The sequence below is a fragment of the Ovis canadensis genome, chromosome 3 (genome assembly GCF_042477335.2).
Source record: "Ovis canadensis isolate MfBH-ARS-UI-01 breed Bighorn chromosome 3, ARS-UI_OviCan_v2, whole genome shotgun sequence".
NCBI lineage: Eukaryota > Metazoa > Chordata > Mammalia > Artiodactyla > Bovidae > Ovis > Ovis canadensis.
The window spans coordinates 191,032,653-191,050,442 of NC_091247.1; the positions used below are offsets into that span (position 1 = coordinate 191,032,653).

General features: G+C 39.1%; 1 protein-coding gene across 2 annotated transcripts in view; it reads left to right on the forward strand.

The window, feature by feature from the left end:
* TMTC1 (transmembrane O-mannosyltransferase targeting cadherins 1) overlaps positions 1-17,790 on the forward strand; it is a 337,062-nt gene that overhangs the window by 43,659 nt on the left and 275,613 nt on the right. For both annotated transcript variants that reach the window (XM_069585452.1, XM_069585453.1), the window contains exon 5: positions 4,007-4,198. In XM_069585452.1, coding sequence (XP_069441553.1) covers positions 4,007-4,198 — 192 coding nt within the window. The remainder of the gene's footprint in view (positions 1-4,006; positions 4,199-17,790) is intronic.

Below are 17,790 nucleotides of genomic sequence, written 5' to 3' on the forward strand. Positions count from 1 at the left end.
TTTTCAAAGAGGATAATTATCTCTTTTAGTCTTTTAGTGATTTTCTTGACCTACACCATACCAAACTGCTGGAAGTTCTATGAAAAAAATAATAACTGCTGATATGTAGCTTGGAAGTTGCATAGTTCATAGTTTATGGGGGTTTTTTTGTTTTAGTAACTTTTAGCTCTCACAACAACCAGCATCTCTGCATAGGTGAAGGCGTTCATTCTTTCCTGCATCATTTTATCTACCTGTTTAATGCATTCCCATTTTGTGCCTGGCCACAAATAAGACAGATAAGATTCCTTCCCACAAAGGGCAGTGATAGGGGAAGACAAACATTGTATAAGTAATTACATGAGGACCTGAGTACAGTTGTGAACTTGGTAGCAAGGAACTGAGAACAGGTAACAGGGATTCAGTTCGGTCCAGTCTCTCAGTCGTGTCCAACTCTTTGCAACCCCGTGAACCGCAGCACGCCAGGCCTCCCTGTCCATCACCAACTCTCGGAGTTCACTCAGATTCACGTCCATCGAGTCAGTGATGCTATCCAATCATCTCATCCTCTGTCGTCCCCTTCTCCTCCTGTCTTCAAACTTTCCCAGCATCAGGGTCTTCTCAAATGAGTCAGCTCTTCACATCAGGTGGCCAAAGTATTGGAGTTTCAACTTCAACATCAGTCCTTGCAATGAACACCCAGGACTGATCTCCTTTAGGATAGACTGGTTGGATCTCCTTGCAGTCCAAGGAACTCTCAAGAGTTTTCTCCAACACCACAGTTCAAAAGCATCAATTCTTCAGTGCTCAGCTTTATAGTCCAACTCTCACATTCATACATGACTACTGGAAAAACGATAACCTTGACTAGATGAAACTTTATTGGCAAAGTAATGTCTCTGCTTTTGAATATTCTATCTAGGTTGGTCTTAAGTTTCCTTTCAAGGAGTAAGCGTCTTTTAATTTCATGGCTGCAGTCACCATCTGCAGTGATTTTGGAGCCCCCCAAAATCAAGTCATCCACTGTTTCCACAGTTTCCCCATCTATTTGCCATGAAATGATGGGACCAGATGCCATGATCTTCGTTTTCTGAATGTTGAGCTTTAAGCCAACTTTTTCACTCCCCTCTTTCACTTTCATCAAGAGGCTTTTTAGTTCTTCACTTTCTGCCATAAGGGTGGTGTCATCTGCATATCTGAGGTTATTGATATTTCTCCCGGCAATCTTGATTCCAGCTTGTGCTTCTTCCAGCACAGCGTTTCTCTGTACTCTGCATATAAGTTAAATAAGCAGGGTGACAATATACAGCCTTGACGTACTCCTTTTCCTATTTGGAACCAGTCTGTTGTTCCATGTCCAGTTCTAACTGTTGCTTCCTGACCTGCATACAGATTTCTCAAGAGGCAGGTCAGGTGGTCTGGTATTCCCATCTCTTTCAGAATTTTCCACAGTTTATTGTGATCCACGCAGTCAAAAGCTTTGGCATAGTCAATAAAGCAGAAATAGATGTTTTTCTGGAACTCTCTTGCTTTTTCTGTGATCCAGCAGATGTTGGCAATTTGATCTCTGGTTCCTCTGCCTTTTCTAAACCAGCTTGAACATCTGGAAGTTCACAGCTCATGTATTGCTGAAGCCTGGCTTGGAGAATTTTGAGCATTACTTTACTAGCATGTGAGATGAGTGCAATTGTGCTGTAGTTTGAGCATTCACTGGCATTCCTTTCTTTGGAACTGGAATGAAAAGTGACCTTTTCCAGTCCTGTGGCCACTGCTGAGTTTTCCAGATTTGTTGACATATTGACTTCAGCAATTTCACAGCATCATCTTTCAGGATTTGAAATAGCTCAACTGGAATTTCATCACCTCCACTAGCTTTGTTTGTAGTGATTCTCCCTAAGGCCCACTTGACTTCACATTCCAGGATGTCTGGCTCTAGGTGAGTGATCACACCATTGTGATTATCTGAGTCATGAAGATCTTTTTTGTACAGTTCTTCTGTGTATTCTTGCCACCTCTTCTTAATCTCTTATACTTCTGTTAGGTCCATACCTTTTCTGTCCTTTATTGAGCCCATCTTTGCATGAAATGTTCCCTTGGTATCTCTAATTTTCTTGAAGAGATCTCTCGTCTTTCCCTTTCTATTGTTTTTCTCTATTTCTTTGCATTGATCACTGAGTTACGCTTTCTTATCTCTCCTTATTATTCTTTGGAACTCTGCACTCAGATGCTGATATTTTTTCTTTTTGTTTTTGCTTCTCTTCTTCTCACAGCTATTTGTAAGGCCTCCTCAGACAGCCATTTTGCCTTTTTGCATTTTTTCCCCCCTTGGGAATCGTCTTGATCCCTGTCACCTGTACAGTGTCACAAACCTCCATTCTTAGTTCATCAGGCACTCTATCTATCAGATCTAGTCCCTTAAATCTATTTCTCACTTCCACTGTATAATCATAAGGGATTTGATTTAGGTCTTACCTGAATGGTCTAGTGGTTTTCCCCACTTTCTTCAATTTAAGTCTGAGTTTGACAATAAGGAGTTCATGATCTGAGCCCTAGTCAGCTCCCAGTCTTGATTTTTGCTGACTGTATAGAGCTTCTCCATCTTGGCTGCAAAGAATATAATCAGTCTGATTTAGGTATGGCCATCTGGTGATGTTCATGTGTAGAGTCTTCTTTTGGGGATACCTGGTCGCTAACAGTATCTCTTGAGTGAAGGCTATGATCCAGGAACGGGACCATGCCATTTACAGGTATGAAGTCACTTATTGCTAACAACTGTTACCATTGTTTCACAGAGCAGAAAGTACAGGCATAGAAAGTAACCTCTCCAGGGTCTCCCACCCCTGATTTAGACTCTGTCTGTGTAACTTCAGAGTCACAGGGTTACTCCTGAGTACCTGCCTCCATGGGACACATGTGACTGGGGCCAGTAACCTCCCAGGGCATCTGCAGCTCAGAACCTGGGCTTACATTAGTAGCAGGATATGAGCTCAAAGGATCTGCCTATACTGGAGGTCTTAACTCATTGAGAATCTCACAAAATTGTGTCTCCTTTTCCAAGAAATTCTTATCTGCTAATTTAGAATAAGGACTTCCTGGGTGGTGCAGTGTTAAGAACCCATCTGCCAATACAGGAGACATAGAAGATGCAGATTCGATACCTGGGTTGGAAAGATCCCCTGGAGGAGAGCACAGCAACCCACTTCGGTATTCTTGCCTGGAGAATCGCATGGACAGAGGAACCTGGTGCGCTACAATCTATAGAGTCACAAAGAGTTGGACAGGACTGAAGTGACTTAGCATGCATGCATCTGTCCTTTTGGAATCTGAATTTAGGTTGTTTCCACTTTTTTGATTATTATATACCATGCTGCAGTCAAGTTTTGGGTGCACATACCTGCAGGTTTCTCCAGTGTATAACCACAGAAGTGAGGTGTGGGCCCACATATAGATGTACATTCACTGTATTGATGTGCAGCCATTCTCTTGAAATAACTGCAGCAGTGGATGAGAATCCTCTTGTTCCACATTCTCCCCATCCTGAGTAGTGTCAGACTTTTACATTTTTGCCCAGCTAATGTTATGGAATATATCTCAGAGGATTCATGGAAGAACATGAGAATATGTTGCATGGATCATCTGTGAACACAATTTTCCAAGATCATAATAATATAAATCCCAAATATCCCTTCAGCTAAGTTAGGAGAATTCAACTTATGTTTATTATGAGAGAAATGTTTGAGGAGGATGAGAAGTGAAGAGTGTCTGTATGTATACTGGTGACCACATAAGAGGATTGAATCTACATCTTCTCTTGTAATGAGCCAATATGACAAGTTCTAAAATTGGAAGTAACATTATTATTTAATGTTATTTTAAAAATATTGTGATACATACCAGAAACAGAAGAGCTAAAAGATTCGTGAATATTTGCTTCCAAGGAACAGGGCCTGGGGAGGGGACAGGGGACTGCTGTTCCTTGTTGCAGGTCTTGTTGCTCCTTTTGACATTGTTTCCTCCTCACGATTAGGAGCAACGGGGTCATCCATCAGTGCAGCCCACAGCAGCCTGGAAGCTCCCTGACAACACACCCTCTCCGGGAGAATGGGAAGCAGCAGCGGTTCCCTCACAAAGGAGCTTGGGGTGGCTGCCATGCCATGCCATCTGAACCCAAGAGCAGTGGATTCCCCGTGTCTCCTGGAGCTGTGTGGTCCTTGATGAGGTACTGGACTGGGCTCCTTGACCTTGTGTGTTTTCACCATCCAGCATCACCTGTTGCAGGGGGATCACTGGAGAAGTGAAGCGTGGAGTCATTTCTTTGTGACACCCCCACTCTTGTTACCCTCCTTTCTTTTCCCTTCCCCATTACCCTTCCTCCTTCTTCCTTCCTTCTCTTCCCTATCCCTGGCCTTCCCTGTGTCATATCAGATAAGAAGGGAGTAGCTGGAAGAAGTAGAAGCCCTACTGACTGCTGTTATTTGGAAGAAGAGATGAGGCTGTGAAGCCTCAGTTAAGCAGTACAAGCCTTCTGCTGCTTCCCTGGGGGAAGAGCCCTGCACATCAGAGCGCAGGCCCCTCAGTTTTCTTTGGGAGAAGAGCTCTGCCTTCCCTTGCCCTGACTCCCTGCTTTTTGGTGTGTGATAATGAAAGGTTGTTGTTGAGCTGTGAAAAATGCCGGAATTCATTTTTGGCCTTGGATTCAGAAATGGCCTCTGGAGGAGAGGAATTCAATCCAGGGCCAGTGACAAGGCTTGATCACTCAGAGCTTTTGTATATTAAGGTTTTATTAAAGTATAAAAGAGAGAGCTTCTGACATAAATGTCAGAAGGGGGCAGAAAGAGTGTCCCCCTGCTAGTCTTTAACAGAAAGTTATATACCTACTCACAGGCTGCTAATTAGAGAAAGGAAATGTCTCATAACTCAGAGAAGGGCACCAGGCCCCTCACCCACAACATGCATTTTGAGTTAGCATTGGCACAAGGTGAGTCATCTTGGCCATAAAATGATTGACATGAATCTTGAAGAAAGGCAGGTTTCCAAGCAAATACATAGTCTCATTAAAATAGATCAGGAGAACAATTGTATGAGTAAAACATACTGCTCTTTTGAGCCATTATCTGAGTCTTAGGCAGAATCAACTTGAGGAAAGACAGAGTTTAAGGTAAATACATTTTTCATTAACATAGCTTAAGAAAAACATTTCCATAAAAAAAAAACCTGCATTAGTTAGCTCAAAGTTTGAGAAAAGTTAAGTTCAGATGGAACCAGGTGTTGTCAAGGCAACACAGAATTTTGAAAGAAACCTCCTTTTAATTTTCTATAGAGAATGAAAAAAAAATCTGACATTTGTAGTTTGTTTCCTCCTGCCACTTAAGAGAGACCAAAAAATGTCTGACACTTCTAGCTTGTTTCCTCCGTTTGGGGGCCCCTAGCCTTCCTGCCTGTTACCCTCTCAATAGAAATTTATTACAACACAGGTGTATGAGGTAGCCCAGGGGACACTGCCTCTCAGGAATGTTTCTGAGGGTTCAGGAAGATCTTCTTTAAAGTACAAAATTTTCTCGCTTTTTAAAAAATCTTTTGACCTAGCCATGAAAATTATCATAGATTTATCAGAACAGGTACTTGGCTAAATTGGCTTGCTACTAAAAGAAGGAAATGGCAACCCACTCCGGTATTCTTGCCTGGAGAATTCCATGGATGGAGGAGCCGGGTAGGCTACAGTCCACGGTGTCGCAAAGAGTCAGACATGACTGAGCGACTTTACTTTGAAAATAACTCAAGCTGTGGGCAAGTAAGAATTCAATAAAGATGGAAATTTGACTCATACTATTAGCACTTAAGTAGCAGATTGCTATTCTTATTCTTCTCTACAGTCCCAGACAACTCCCTCTTTTCGGGTGTCTTTGTTTCCAATTAGTCCTGCCTTTACCTGTCTCTTAGATCATACTCCACTTATTCATTCATCAGCAAAGATCTACTGAATGTCTGCCATGTGCCCGGCATGTTCCAAGCAGGCACCAGGGCTGTACTGGGGTTTAAGGAGGACAAGATCCTTGCCCCTATATAGCTTTCCTTCCAGGAGAAGAGACACTAAATAACCAACAAGGAGAGAACAATGTGGTGGAGAGTGGTAGGTGAGCCTGGCTGTAGCGAATTCCTGTTGATTGGTCAGGGAAGGTCTCTGAATCCTTGTGGATGAGAGGAGGAGCTCACTCTGCTCAGATCTGCACAGAGGGTTCCGGCCTTGGGATAATTAGCAAGTGGGGATGGGAAGGGGAATGGGGAAAGGGGGTTCAGGGGATGGGCAGGCCTAGATGATGAAGAATGTTTTGGCCATGGGAGTGAATTTGGATTTTATTCTGAGTGAAATGGGAGACTTTGGAGGGTTTTGTTGTTGTTTGCTTGTTTAATGTGGCAAGATGTGGTTATATTACAAATCTCCAGTCTTGTTTCTTATAGTGCATTATTTAGGGGCAAGAGTAAAGCAAGGAGATTTTCATACTGACTGAGGGGAGAAAAGAGGTCTTGGCTGAGGGTGATGAAGCCTGAGATGTAGGCATATGGTGGATTTTGGAGACGTTTTGGATATGGATCTAACAGGACTTGCCGATTTAGGGTAATGGGGTAAGGGAATGGCAGGAATCAAGGGTGTTCAGGTTTCTAGCTTCAACAGCTGGGTGGGTGGTAGTGTCAGGAACTGAGATGGAAAAGTTGGTTTGGGAAAAGATAAAGTCACAGAAATGCATGAAGAAAGAAGAGCGGTAAGCTGTCAAAACCTTGACTCCTTAGTACAGGGCATGAAAGAAAAGAGGGCAAAACATTTGGGGAAATTGCAAATTTTTTTAAGGAAAGCAAAGGAGAAAAAAAAGAATAAATAGATCATTGGAGACTCTAATGAAGGGACAGAAGGCAGGCTGCAGTGTGACTGACTTCCACCAGTCGGACTGTGTACATACAGTGACTGAGTTCCATACAGATCCGACTGTATAGGCTTCTGCTCTCAGTTGTATCCCCAGATCCTCTTATAGTGTCTGGTTAATCGTAGTTGTGCAAGTATTTGTGAAATGAATAAATTAATGGGTAGATGGTAAGAAAGTATTGAAATTAAGCAAAAATAGAATATTTTAGTCAGAGAAGGCAATGGCACCCCGCTCCAGTACTCTTGCCTGGAAAATCCCATGGACGGAGGAGCCTGGTAGGCATAGTCCATGGGGTCACCAAGAGTAGGACATGACTGGGCGACTTCACTTTTGCTTTCCACTTTCATGCATTGGAGAAGGAAATGGCAACCCACTCCAGTGTTCTTGCCTGGATAATCCCAGGGACGAGGAAGCCTGGTGGGCTGCTGTATTTGGGGTCTCACAGAGTCAGACACGACTGAAGCGACTTAGCAGCAGCAGCAACAGCAGAGCATTTTAGTAAATTTGGCAATAAAGAAATGGGGCAATAAAGAAATGTTAACAGGCAGTTAACATGCCTGTTAACTGCAGGCATGTGAGGTTTTTGTTTTCATTTTATTTTAAATTTAATGGATGTGTGTATGTATCTAAATAACTTGTAGAGAATATAGAGGTAAGTGCAGGAACAAAAAGGAATAAGATGAAGTGTGCATACCACTGGTGTGCTGGTGATGCTTAATCATTGGCTGTCCAAAGAAAGTAAATCCCCACTCGTTGTGTTTACAAATTTCCATGTAACTCCTACCCTGGCTGATTTCAATCTACAAACGTGACATAGCTGAAACTAGAGTTGGGAGAGGTGTGCCATAGCCCACCATCTTGAAGCATTTCTACTTCCTGATAGACTGTAGATGTAAATAATCTCAGGAGCATAGACAGAAGTAAAATGAAGGAAACTGACTAGAAAATGATATGATCTGTGTCCTTATTACTTTTATTTTTAGCTTGATTTATTTAAGGTTATGTAATTCATTTTACTATAAAAGATATATAATATTATAATTGATATAAATATAAAATACATGTGCATATAACTTATTACAAGTTATATAATTTAATTTTAAATAATGGCTGTATTTAATAACTGGCTTGCAAAATTCCTGAAAATTTAATAGTCATTTCCTATAGGACAATGTGAGCTCCAGTACTCCAGTGAAGAAGGTCCTTCAGGAGGGGAAGAAAGCTTTACATCTGTTATCTATCACTATGTACCAGGAAGTGGGCTAGCCCTTCCCACATGTTATTCCATGCAGCCATCGCAACATTTGTTTAGGGTAAATCTTATAGTTTGCTTATCAGGTGCAAATGGAAGATCTTAGAGAGCTTAAATTGTCATTTAACACATTTACATAGTTGGTAAGTGGTAAAGTCAAGATTGGAATTACAACTGCACAGCCACTAATCCTGTGCTTTGCCTATTTGCTGCGCTCTGTAGAATCCCAGGTGAGAACTTGGCTTTGGGGAGGAGTCAGGACAGTGGTGTGATGCTCTGTGCTGCTGGCCTCCCTGCTCAGCTCACAGGGATAGAAGATTCTTGCAGCCATCCGTGGATCCACAAAGGAGGCCTCTCCTAACTGGCTTTAATAAAGACTGGCTTTAATATAGTATAGTTGGTGCTTATACATTGAATTAGGTGATATGCTTTTAAAAATTTTTATTTTTTAACTCTGAGCCCCAGCCTATTTAGAAAGACTGATGCTTGGAGAGCAGTACACAATACGACTGGAACTGGGTCAGGATCTTATTAAGTCAACATGTTTGTGAGCAAGAAGGACCATTATCCTTCTTTGAGAGGAAACTTGTCATATATTTTCCTTCTCTGGAAAGGAAAGGTATCATGTATTTGACTATAAATTTGATTAGTATCAAAATTAGTTTTAAAAACTATGCTTGTCCTTTTTTTCAGAAGGTGATCAGGTAAAGAAAATAAAAGCTCAAAGAGGTAATGTTATCTTAGTTCTGAAGATCTCTGAGGATAGTGTTTAAATAATAAATCCTTCACTTACCAGGTCCTGGATAAGTTATTTTATCTCTGTAAGCATCAGTTTTCTCATCTCCCAAAAAGGGAAACTAATTGTAACATCTTACTCTCAGATTGCTTGTCAGGACTCAGAGCTTTAGTAATAAGCAGGTAATAAGTCTGTAAATAAGTGCCTGGCACACAGTGGCCATTTGGTGTGGCAGCCAGCAGCATCATTAGTAGTAGTTCAGAATTATAGATATTATTATTCCTTATGACTTTCTAAACACTGAAATGTGACTTTTTAAACAATGAAACTGGTGAACCTGCAGTATACAGGCAAGGAATGTGTTTTTATGGAATTTTTTTTTCTTGCCAGTATGTATTTGCATTGCATGGATGGCATTAGGCTGTCAGAAATTAGTCTACATACTATCAGATAAAATGTATTCAGAAGTTAGCAAATACAGGGGGACCATCCCAACCCAGGGAAAAATCGTACTGTAAGTCATTTATTTAGTTGCCTCTTTCTGTATGGCTTAGTGATTGTCTTATAGGTAGCAAGTGGCAAGTGCAGTGAACCTAGGACTTAGGGTAGACACTCTGGAATCAGATGAAATTTCAGCTGATTCCATCTTTTGCTCAGTTGCTCCAAGTGAAGTAAGAAATGTAAATCTTCCTTCTCCCACCCTCTTCATTACATACAGTTCGTTCACACATGAATATCCTTTCCCTGTCACCTTAGAAAACTCAGTGAATTCTACCTGAGATCTTATTCTCATAACTCACACCTGTTTCTATGACTATACATAGTCATTTTTCTTATATAGACCTGATATTTAAATGACAATGATTGCGATTGGTATTGAAAAGAGTTCTTGGCTCAAGAGCTGTCTCCTTTATTCTGCTGCACTGCGACATCTGTCATGAATCATTCATTCTGTCAGTATTTACCAAATGCCTCCTATGATCAGGCACTGTTTTGGGTGTTGAAAATATATGATAGTGAAGTGAACAAAGCCCTGCCCTTATGGAACTTAGCTGGATGATGATCATGGTGTTTTTACTTAAAATGGGCTCATTTTCGATCTTTGTGCGTAAGACAGTGGTTAGATTTTTCACTTCAGTGTGTTTTAAAAGTCTTTATTGTATTCCTTGCACAGAGGCCTGCAAATAAAGACAAGTTTAGGACTAGAGAACAGGTTGTCAGTAAAGTGAAACTGTAAAGTCATTAAATTCAGGGGAATTAGAAAGGCATATAAATATTTTGCCCTTCACTGATGGGATGGATTACTGACCTTTTACGTGTTGTGCTAATACTTTGGGGTTTCCCTGGTAGCTCAGATGACAAAAAACCTGCTTGCAGTGCAGGAAACCTGGATTTAACCCCTGGATCAGGAAGATCCCTTGGAGAAGGGAATGGTAACCCACTACAGCATTCTTGCCAGGAGAATTCCAGAGAGAGGAGCCTGGTGGGCTGCAGTCCTACTTCTGTAAACACTGCACTGTACTGTTCTTCCCTGAAGTAAGAAATGTTTTATAGATTAAACTCCTGAAATCGGATTTTGAATTTTCCACACATTGATCTTGTGAGTAGGGCAAAAGTGTTTCAGATCATTATTAATAGCCTCATGTCAGCTTTGAGAGAAACTTAGTAAGCTAATGAAATGAGATTTTCAGGTGACAGCAACAGATCTATGTTGAAAGCCGAAAGCCGTCTGTATTACTTGTGAATAACTGGGCTCTCCCCCCAACCATTTTACGTACTTTTCTGGGTGACTGATCTCAGGTGAGCCATTTTCAGTTTCATTCAGTTACTGCTTTAATAAATGAAATAACCAAATGAAAGAGGGGTGGAGTTAACTAATAGATCTATAGGGAAAATACCTCCAACAGTAAAAAGTGAAATTTGTAGGTTCATATTGAGAAATCCCCCCTTTCCTACTTTAAAATCTCTAATGCACGTATAAACCTAGTGAGGAACCCACCTTAAGAACGCAGACACCTCAAGGAAGTAGATTTGAACTCAGATCCTACTTTATAGAGACTTGGCGAGTTCTTCCACTGCTGTTGATCATTTTTCCTCATTTCTTTTGCCTAGTTTAAAGGTGACATCTTTCACTGCTCTTCATTTTTCCTCATTTCCTTTGCTTTGCTATGGAATTCTATGTCTTCTTCAATGGTGTAAGTACTTCCGTCTTCAGATGTAGTTCTTAGGTGGCTGTAGCCAGATCACTGTAACTAATTTGGCACGTGATGGTAGTGGACCCAAGAAAGAAGTAACTCCCAGGCTGTATTTTATAAAGACACTGACCAGATTAACTAGCCTAACTAATGTCAAAGTTATTTCTTATTAAAACAACTTTATAACTCTTTACACTCATGATTCTATCTTTTGTATATAATATCCAAAGGATATCCTCTTCTTACCTTTGTTCCATACACCCCCGAACTTTTTCATAGTTTGTCAGTTTCTTTCTAATGTACTGAGCTGACTGTAGCTTTTACTGACACCCTATAGTGGCTCCTAGTGTGACTGAACCACAGACAGGCTTAGTGGCTAGAAAGGATCTGGAGAAGGAAGGTGGGTAATGGCTGTAGGCATTTGTCCTACAGAGAAGGACACATTTTACTAGGAAGGGTGAACAGTGCTGTTTTGATATAGGAATAATGGAAATGGTGGGAAATTTATTTTTAAAATCTTAGATAAAAAAGTTATTTTTCAAATGAACTGTCAGTGTTATCAGGCTTCTTAATTTTGAACTGTTTATTGATACAGTGTCATTAATATGTCTTTAATGTTCTTTGGAGGGTTAATTTACCAAAGCTTGGCTCCCAAGTTCTTTTAAAGTAGGTTTTCTTGAATATGGAATTTACCAGAGAGGTGTTCATTTCTGTGCATAGAGAGTTAGAAGAGAGTTTTTTCTCTTTTTGTTTCCTAACCACTAGTTGACAGTGATGTTATTCCTTCTGAACCAGACCCAGAGTATATGGGAGAGCAGGAATTACTTTGATAAGTTTGTCTCAAAGCTTATTGAAATTTGCTTTGCTTCTTGAACTGAACTCAGCACTAAAATGAATCATTTCAACAAAGTGTCTCTTGGCTTCATTCAGAACTTACCGCTAAAAGCTTCTTCCAAATAAATCACATGCTAAAGAGGCAAAATTCCTTTTAATTTATGGATAGTTCTTGGTAGAGTTCCTAACTGCTGACAGACCCTGGTCCATTCTGCTAAATCTTGACTGGGTACCAATTCTTGGCAGTCTTCTATCCCCTGTGAATTTGAGTCAGTGGATGATAAGTTCTTTCCTTTCTCAGTGGAGAGCAATCAAGCTTGGGCATCTGCTTTCCAATTGGATGCATGGGGACATATGTTGAAAGAGAAAACTCTCAGAATGTAGGCATTTCTGGTTGGCATCCAGTTGTCTCACTGCCTCAGTAAGCTCTTAGAAAAGGATGCCAGGCCTCGTTTTCCATCAGCTCATCAGTCACCATATGGATACTCGATCTCTGTCCTATGTGGGTTAGAGCCTGGGTGACTTCAAGGACATCTCCCTTGTTTTGCAGAACACAGGTAGTGCTCTTAAGGTATTGTAGGGAGTTTGCTGCCAGTTTCTTTGCTCTTTTAGTTAATGCAACTGTCATCCAGCTAAATTTTTTTAAATTTATCTTTTTTAATGTAGCCTGCTGAGAGGTTGTAGAATGACTGCAATAAAAGCAGTATCAGTTCATCTTAACTTTGTAAACAGGGTGTACATAAATAATTCTTTCATAGGAACATTATTCTACAGCAGGCATTATATCATGATGGTTTCAGGTAATTTGGTGGAATTTCCAGTTTGTTGCTCTGAAAATTGTCTGCCATGAGCTTTGAACTGGTACTATGTTCCCTAGATTAAAGGTGACAGAATTTTTAAAATGTAAATGCTTGGAAAAAATACAGAGAAAGTGCTCTATTGGGTTATTGTGAGGAACGATGAGTGAGTACATGAAAAGAGCATAACATGGCTTTTAGTTGTGGCTTTTCATAAATGGTAGGGCTAGGACTTAGCTTTCCTGACCACCATGTTTTATGCCAAAGCCAGTGTGGAAGAATTACTGTTTAGAAATCTTTTTATAGTGATCACTTTTCCTTTACTGTATTTATGAAAGTGGTATAGTCTTGATTTTATTTGTTTATGATATTTAGTTATTTTTTTCTCTTTTTATGAGCTTACAGTACTTTAGAGGAAAATGATTGTAAAAGAGAAAAGCATTCTTATAGCAAAGATGAAAAGTTCATCAAAATTTAGCGGGAAAACAGAATGCCTGTGTTAACACATTCTTAACTGGTGCATACCATCCTCATTATAAGTTGTGTACTTAGAGTTATTATTAGTTTCTGGAACTAAGAGTGGACTTTTTTAATTAAAAAAATTTATGTATTTAGAATTACTATTGAATAAAACATTACTTTAATAAAAACAATTCACTAGGTTTTAGATTGATGACCTTATAGCCATATAGGAAAATGTGTTTCATGTTGTAGATTTATGAATTTTTAATATTCTTTGCATTACTGAAACCATGATCTTTACTACTTTATATATAACCTAGAAAATGCATATTGATTTTGAAATCACTCTAAGCAACAGTCTCCACGAGGAGCCTGGCATTAAAGGTTTGCTCTTAATGATTTAACCTCTAAAAGTATCGGTAAAATGTTTAAAGGGAACATAGTATGGGTTTTTAGGGGATGAAGGCAATTCATATATAATAATTTAGGAAAAAAAAAAAAACAACCACATGCAAACAACCAGCCAGAGTTGAACGGAGGGAAGGAATAATGTTTGTGTCTTATGTTAAGTGCTAGACATGCCTCAGTTCCTAATGAATAACCAATGTGTTTCAGTTTTCAAGTGGTAGAGCTTTTATTTTGTGACAGTTAAGTCTTTATCATAGATTTCTTTTTGTACTCTATCTTTGGTTCCCTTAAGTAATTTTCTCATTATGAGTTTTGTAAGGAATGTCACTTTGTGAAAGCAATTATTCCATACTGCATTTATAATAAAAATTTTTTATTTTAAAGTTGTTTAATTATAAAATGGTACTTTTGGTTTTCATGTAGAGTCAGGGAGAAACTTTACATATAACCTCAATGCAGTTTGTTTCTCTCTTCTATTAAAAAATTTTTTATTAATATTTTTTAAATTGAAATATAGTTGACTTATAGTGTGTTAGTTTCAAGTGTACAGCAAAGTAATTCAGTTATACATACATATATGTCTATTTTGTTCAAATTCTTTTCCATTATAGGCTATTACAAAGTATTAAGTACAGTTCCCTGTGCTATACAGTAGGTCCTTGCTGGTTATCTATTTTATATATAGTAGTGTACATCTGTTAACCCCAAACTTCTAATTCATCCCTCCCCTCCCTTACCATACTCCCTTACTGTGGATCTATTTCTGTTTTGTATGTAAGTTAATTTGTGTCATTTTTTTTTAGATTCCATGTATAAGTGATATCATGTGATATTTGTTGTTTCTCTGTCTGACTTACTTCACTTGGTATGATCTCTACATCCATCCATGTTGCTGCAAATGGCATTATTTCATTCTTTTTTATGGTTGATTGACATTTCATTGTGTAAATATGTCATGTCCTTCTTAACCCTTCATCTGTTGATGGATACTTAAGTTGCTTCCATGTCTTGGCTATTGTAAACAGTACAGCAGTGAATGTTAGGAGAGCATATATCTTTTTGAATTATAGTTTTCTCCAGATACATGCCAAGGGGAAGTATTTCAGGATCATACAGTAGCTCTATTTTTAGTTTTTAAGGAACCTCCATACTGTTCTCCATAGTGGCTATAGCATTTTACATTCCCACCAACCCTGTAGGAGGGTTCCTGTTTCTCTCTTCTTTATAGTGCTTAATTTATAGCCACAATGGGTTAGGTAAACCTTTAAGATAAGTTGCTGTTGGATACCAATTCCCAGATATTTTTAAACAGAAAATACATGTGTGAAAATAGTCAATGACTAAGAGTACATGATGAAGTGAATAATAAAACTCACATCATTGTGCTCATTGTTGTTTGTGAAAAATCTGAATATTGTATAATTGCTGAATTCTTCAAAAGAGAAGAACTATTTCCTAGGTTGTGCTGGATTTAAAGGAATGCATGGTAGTGTAAGTAGCCATGGCTTGGTTGGAAGTAAACTGAGCTCTGCTCTAATTCTGCTTGGCTGTGGTCCTTGGACCAGTTGTTTTACTTCCCTGGATGTTTGTTTTTCTTATCTGTGAAATGACACAAGGAAGACAGGTAGTCTTGTGTCATTTGGTACTCTGGTCAAACTCTTATGAGGCTATGCTGTCCCTTTTCTTTTTCTCTTTAGTTGCTCCACTCCGTTGGTGTGCATGTACTTGGAACTTGTGTGGGAGTTGGAGGCTGACTCTGAATTGATATGCCATAATGGTACCCCCTTGTAAGTGACCAAGCAGACTGTGCAGGAAATTTCACTAATGTTCATTTTGCTATTTTCTTTTCCTTTTCCATCTTGAATTCTTAAATACTTAGGTCTTTGGAACTTTAGTCAAATGTATTGGTGAAAAATATCAATATAAACAACTTTCTAAGTATGTTTGCCTTCAACCGTCTTAGAGGTCATTAAAGCTGTGCATTCACAGACTGATAACTGGTGACTCTTCAGAGGCAGTTGGTTGATTCATTTGATTAATAAACATTTATTAAACACCTACTGTATACAGTAAGTGTATATAGATGTCATAGTGATCATTTGCTTACAAAGAATAAAATTTTTAAAGGAATTATTTAAACAAATTGAGGTTTTCATTAGAAAGATACATTGGACTCTAATGGCACCCCAGTCTGGTTATTGAGCCTAATTTCTGGACATAGGAACTGGCAAACTTAAAACATTTATTTTTTTTACCTTTTTGGGGGCTTCATGGTCTCTCTTTTGCTTTTTTTAAATTCATGTTGCTTTCCTTTCCTCCTAAGTTCTTAAAGATTGACTTTTCTTAGGGCCACCTCAGTCATGGCTCAATAGAGCATCTCAGTTCAATGCTCTGTACAAGATGGACTGGAATTAATGTGTTCTGGCTCCAAGTTCTCAAAAACAGAAATTCACATTGGCCCAGCATGGATAAGTTTATATCCCAGTGGGGAAGCCATGAAAAAAAAAAAAAGATACTTACTGAGGGTGGCAGGTGTGTAAACCGAATCATGGGACTCATAGAATAGGAAACCTTAGTCAGCCTGGGAAGTTTTGTGGAAACTGAGTCTTTAACAGATGAGAAGATGAGCTAGAGAAAGGGAGGGTGGTCTTTCAGGCATAAAGCACAGCAGGAGGGAGGACGCAAGAGGCCTGTACCTGTAAAGTGTGCATGAAGTGTTTGTGTGTGAGTGTGCAACTACAGACAGCTCAGAACACAAGGAGTGCAGGTGAGGCTGGGAAGGTAGGCAGGAGTCCTGTTATGGAGGCGCTTGGGAGAGATGCCAAGGGACTGACTGGCCCCTGTAACAGAGGGCAACCAGTGCAGGGCAGGCTCATCTTGTTTTTAGATTTATAGGTAAGAAAAGACTGATTGTAAAGCCAACTATGAATGTATGAAGATTTAAAAATTCAAACTAGTTAATGTTAATTATTACACTTTTGAGAATTAAAAACGATAATGCTGAGATTTTTACCATAATTGAATCCTGAATCTATATATGTGAAAGTTCAGTATTTTCTCTTTGTCTTTTGAGAAAGTATCTTATATAAATATTTTTTATACATTTTTGTAATTTTGGAAGAATTCTCATATTTAAGAAAAATTGACAGGTGACCTAAGAGTACATTTGCCCATGATAGGGAGAAACAATGCTATTTATACACACCTTAATTAATTTAAAACTTTTCAATTTATGATTTTCCTCCAAAGGACAGTAATAATCTCTTTCTGTTTTATGCATTCAGTATGCTAAGCTTATAATTTTGACTTCCAATTTCTGATTAAAATAATGACTTCTCGTGTGTATTGTGCCCTAGCGGTTGCATTTTGTATTGGTGCAGATAATTGCTTTTCTACTTGGCAAAGAAAATGAGCAGATGCCAAATAAGTATCTTTTTCTGGCATGATCGATTGGTAGCTCTGCAACCTAATGTTGACTGTGTTTTCAGAAGTGATGTAGCAAGCACAGTTTAGCATTAGACTGCAGCTGTTACTTGTCAAGAATTCACTTTGGCAAAGATAATTTCTGACCAAATCTATATATTAGACTCTTAGTCTTAGAGCTTAAATTTAAGAAAACAGTTTAGTTTTAACACAAGGAAAATTGTGTGCTAACTTGAAGGCCTCTATTGATGCAGTTTTCTCCAAAAGTGATTCTAGAGTTCTTACCTTGTTTACCTTTAATGATGGAACAATGGCTTGCTCAGGGGTAAGGTGCATGGATCCTAGAGTAACAAAAAGTGGATTTGCATTTGAAATTTATTGCCCTAAATTGAAGAGGAACTAGAAAGCCTCTTGATGAAAGTGAAAGAGGGAGTGAAAAAGTTGGCTTAAAGCTCAACATTCAGAAAATGAAGATCATGGCATCTGGTCCCATCACTTCATGGGAAATAGATGGGGAAACAGTGGAAACAGTGTCAGATTTTTTACTTTTGGGCTCCAAAATCACTGCAGATGGTGACTGCAGCCATGAAATTAAAAGATGCTTACTCCTTGGAAGGAAAGCTATGACCAACCTAGATAGCATATTGAAAAACAGAGACATTACTTTGCCGACTAAGGTCCGTCTAGTCAAGGCTACGGTTTTTCCATTGGTCATGTATGGATGTGAGAGTTGGACTGTGAAGAAAGCTGAGCACTGAAGAATTGATGCTTTGGAACTGTGGTG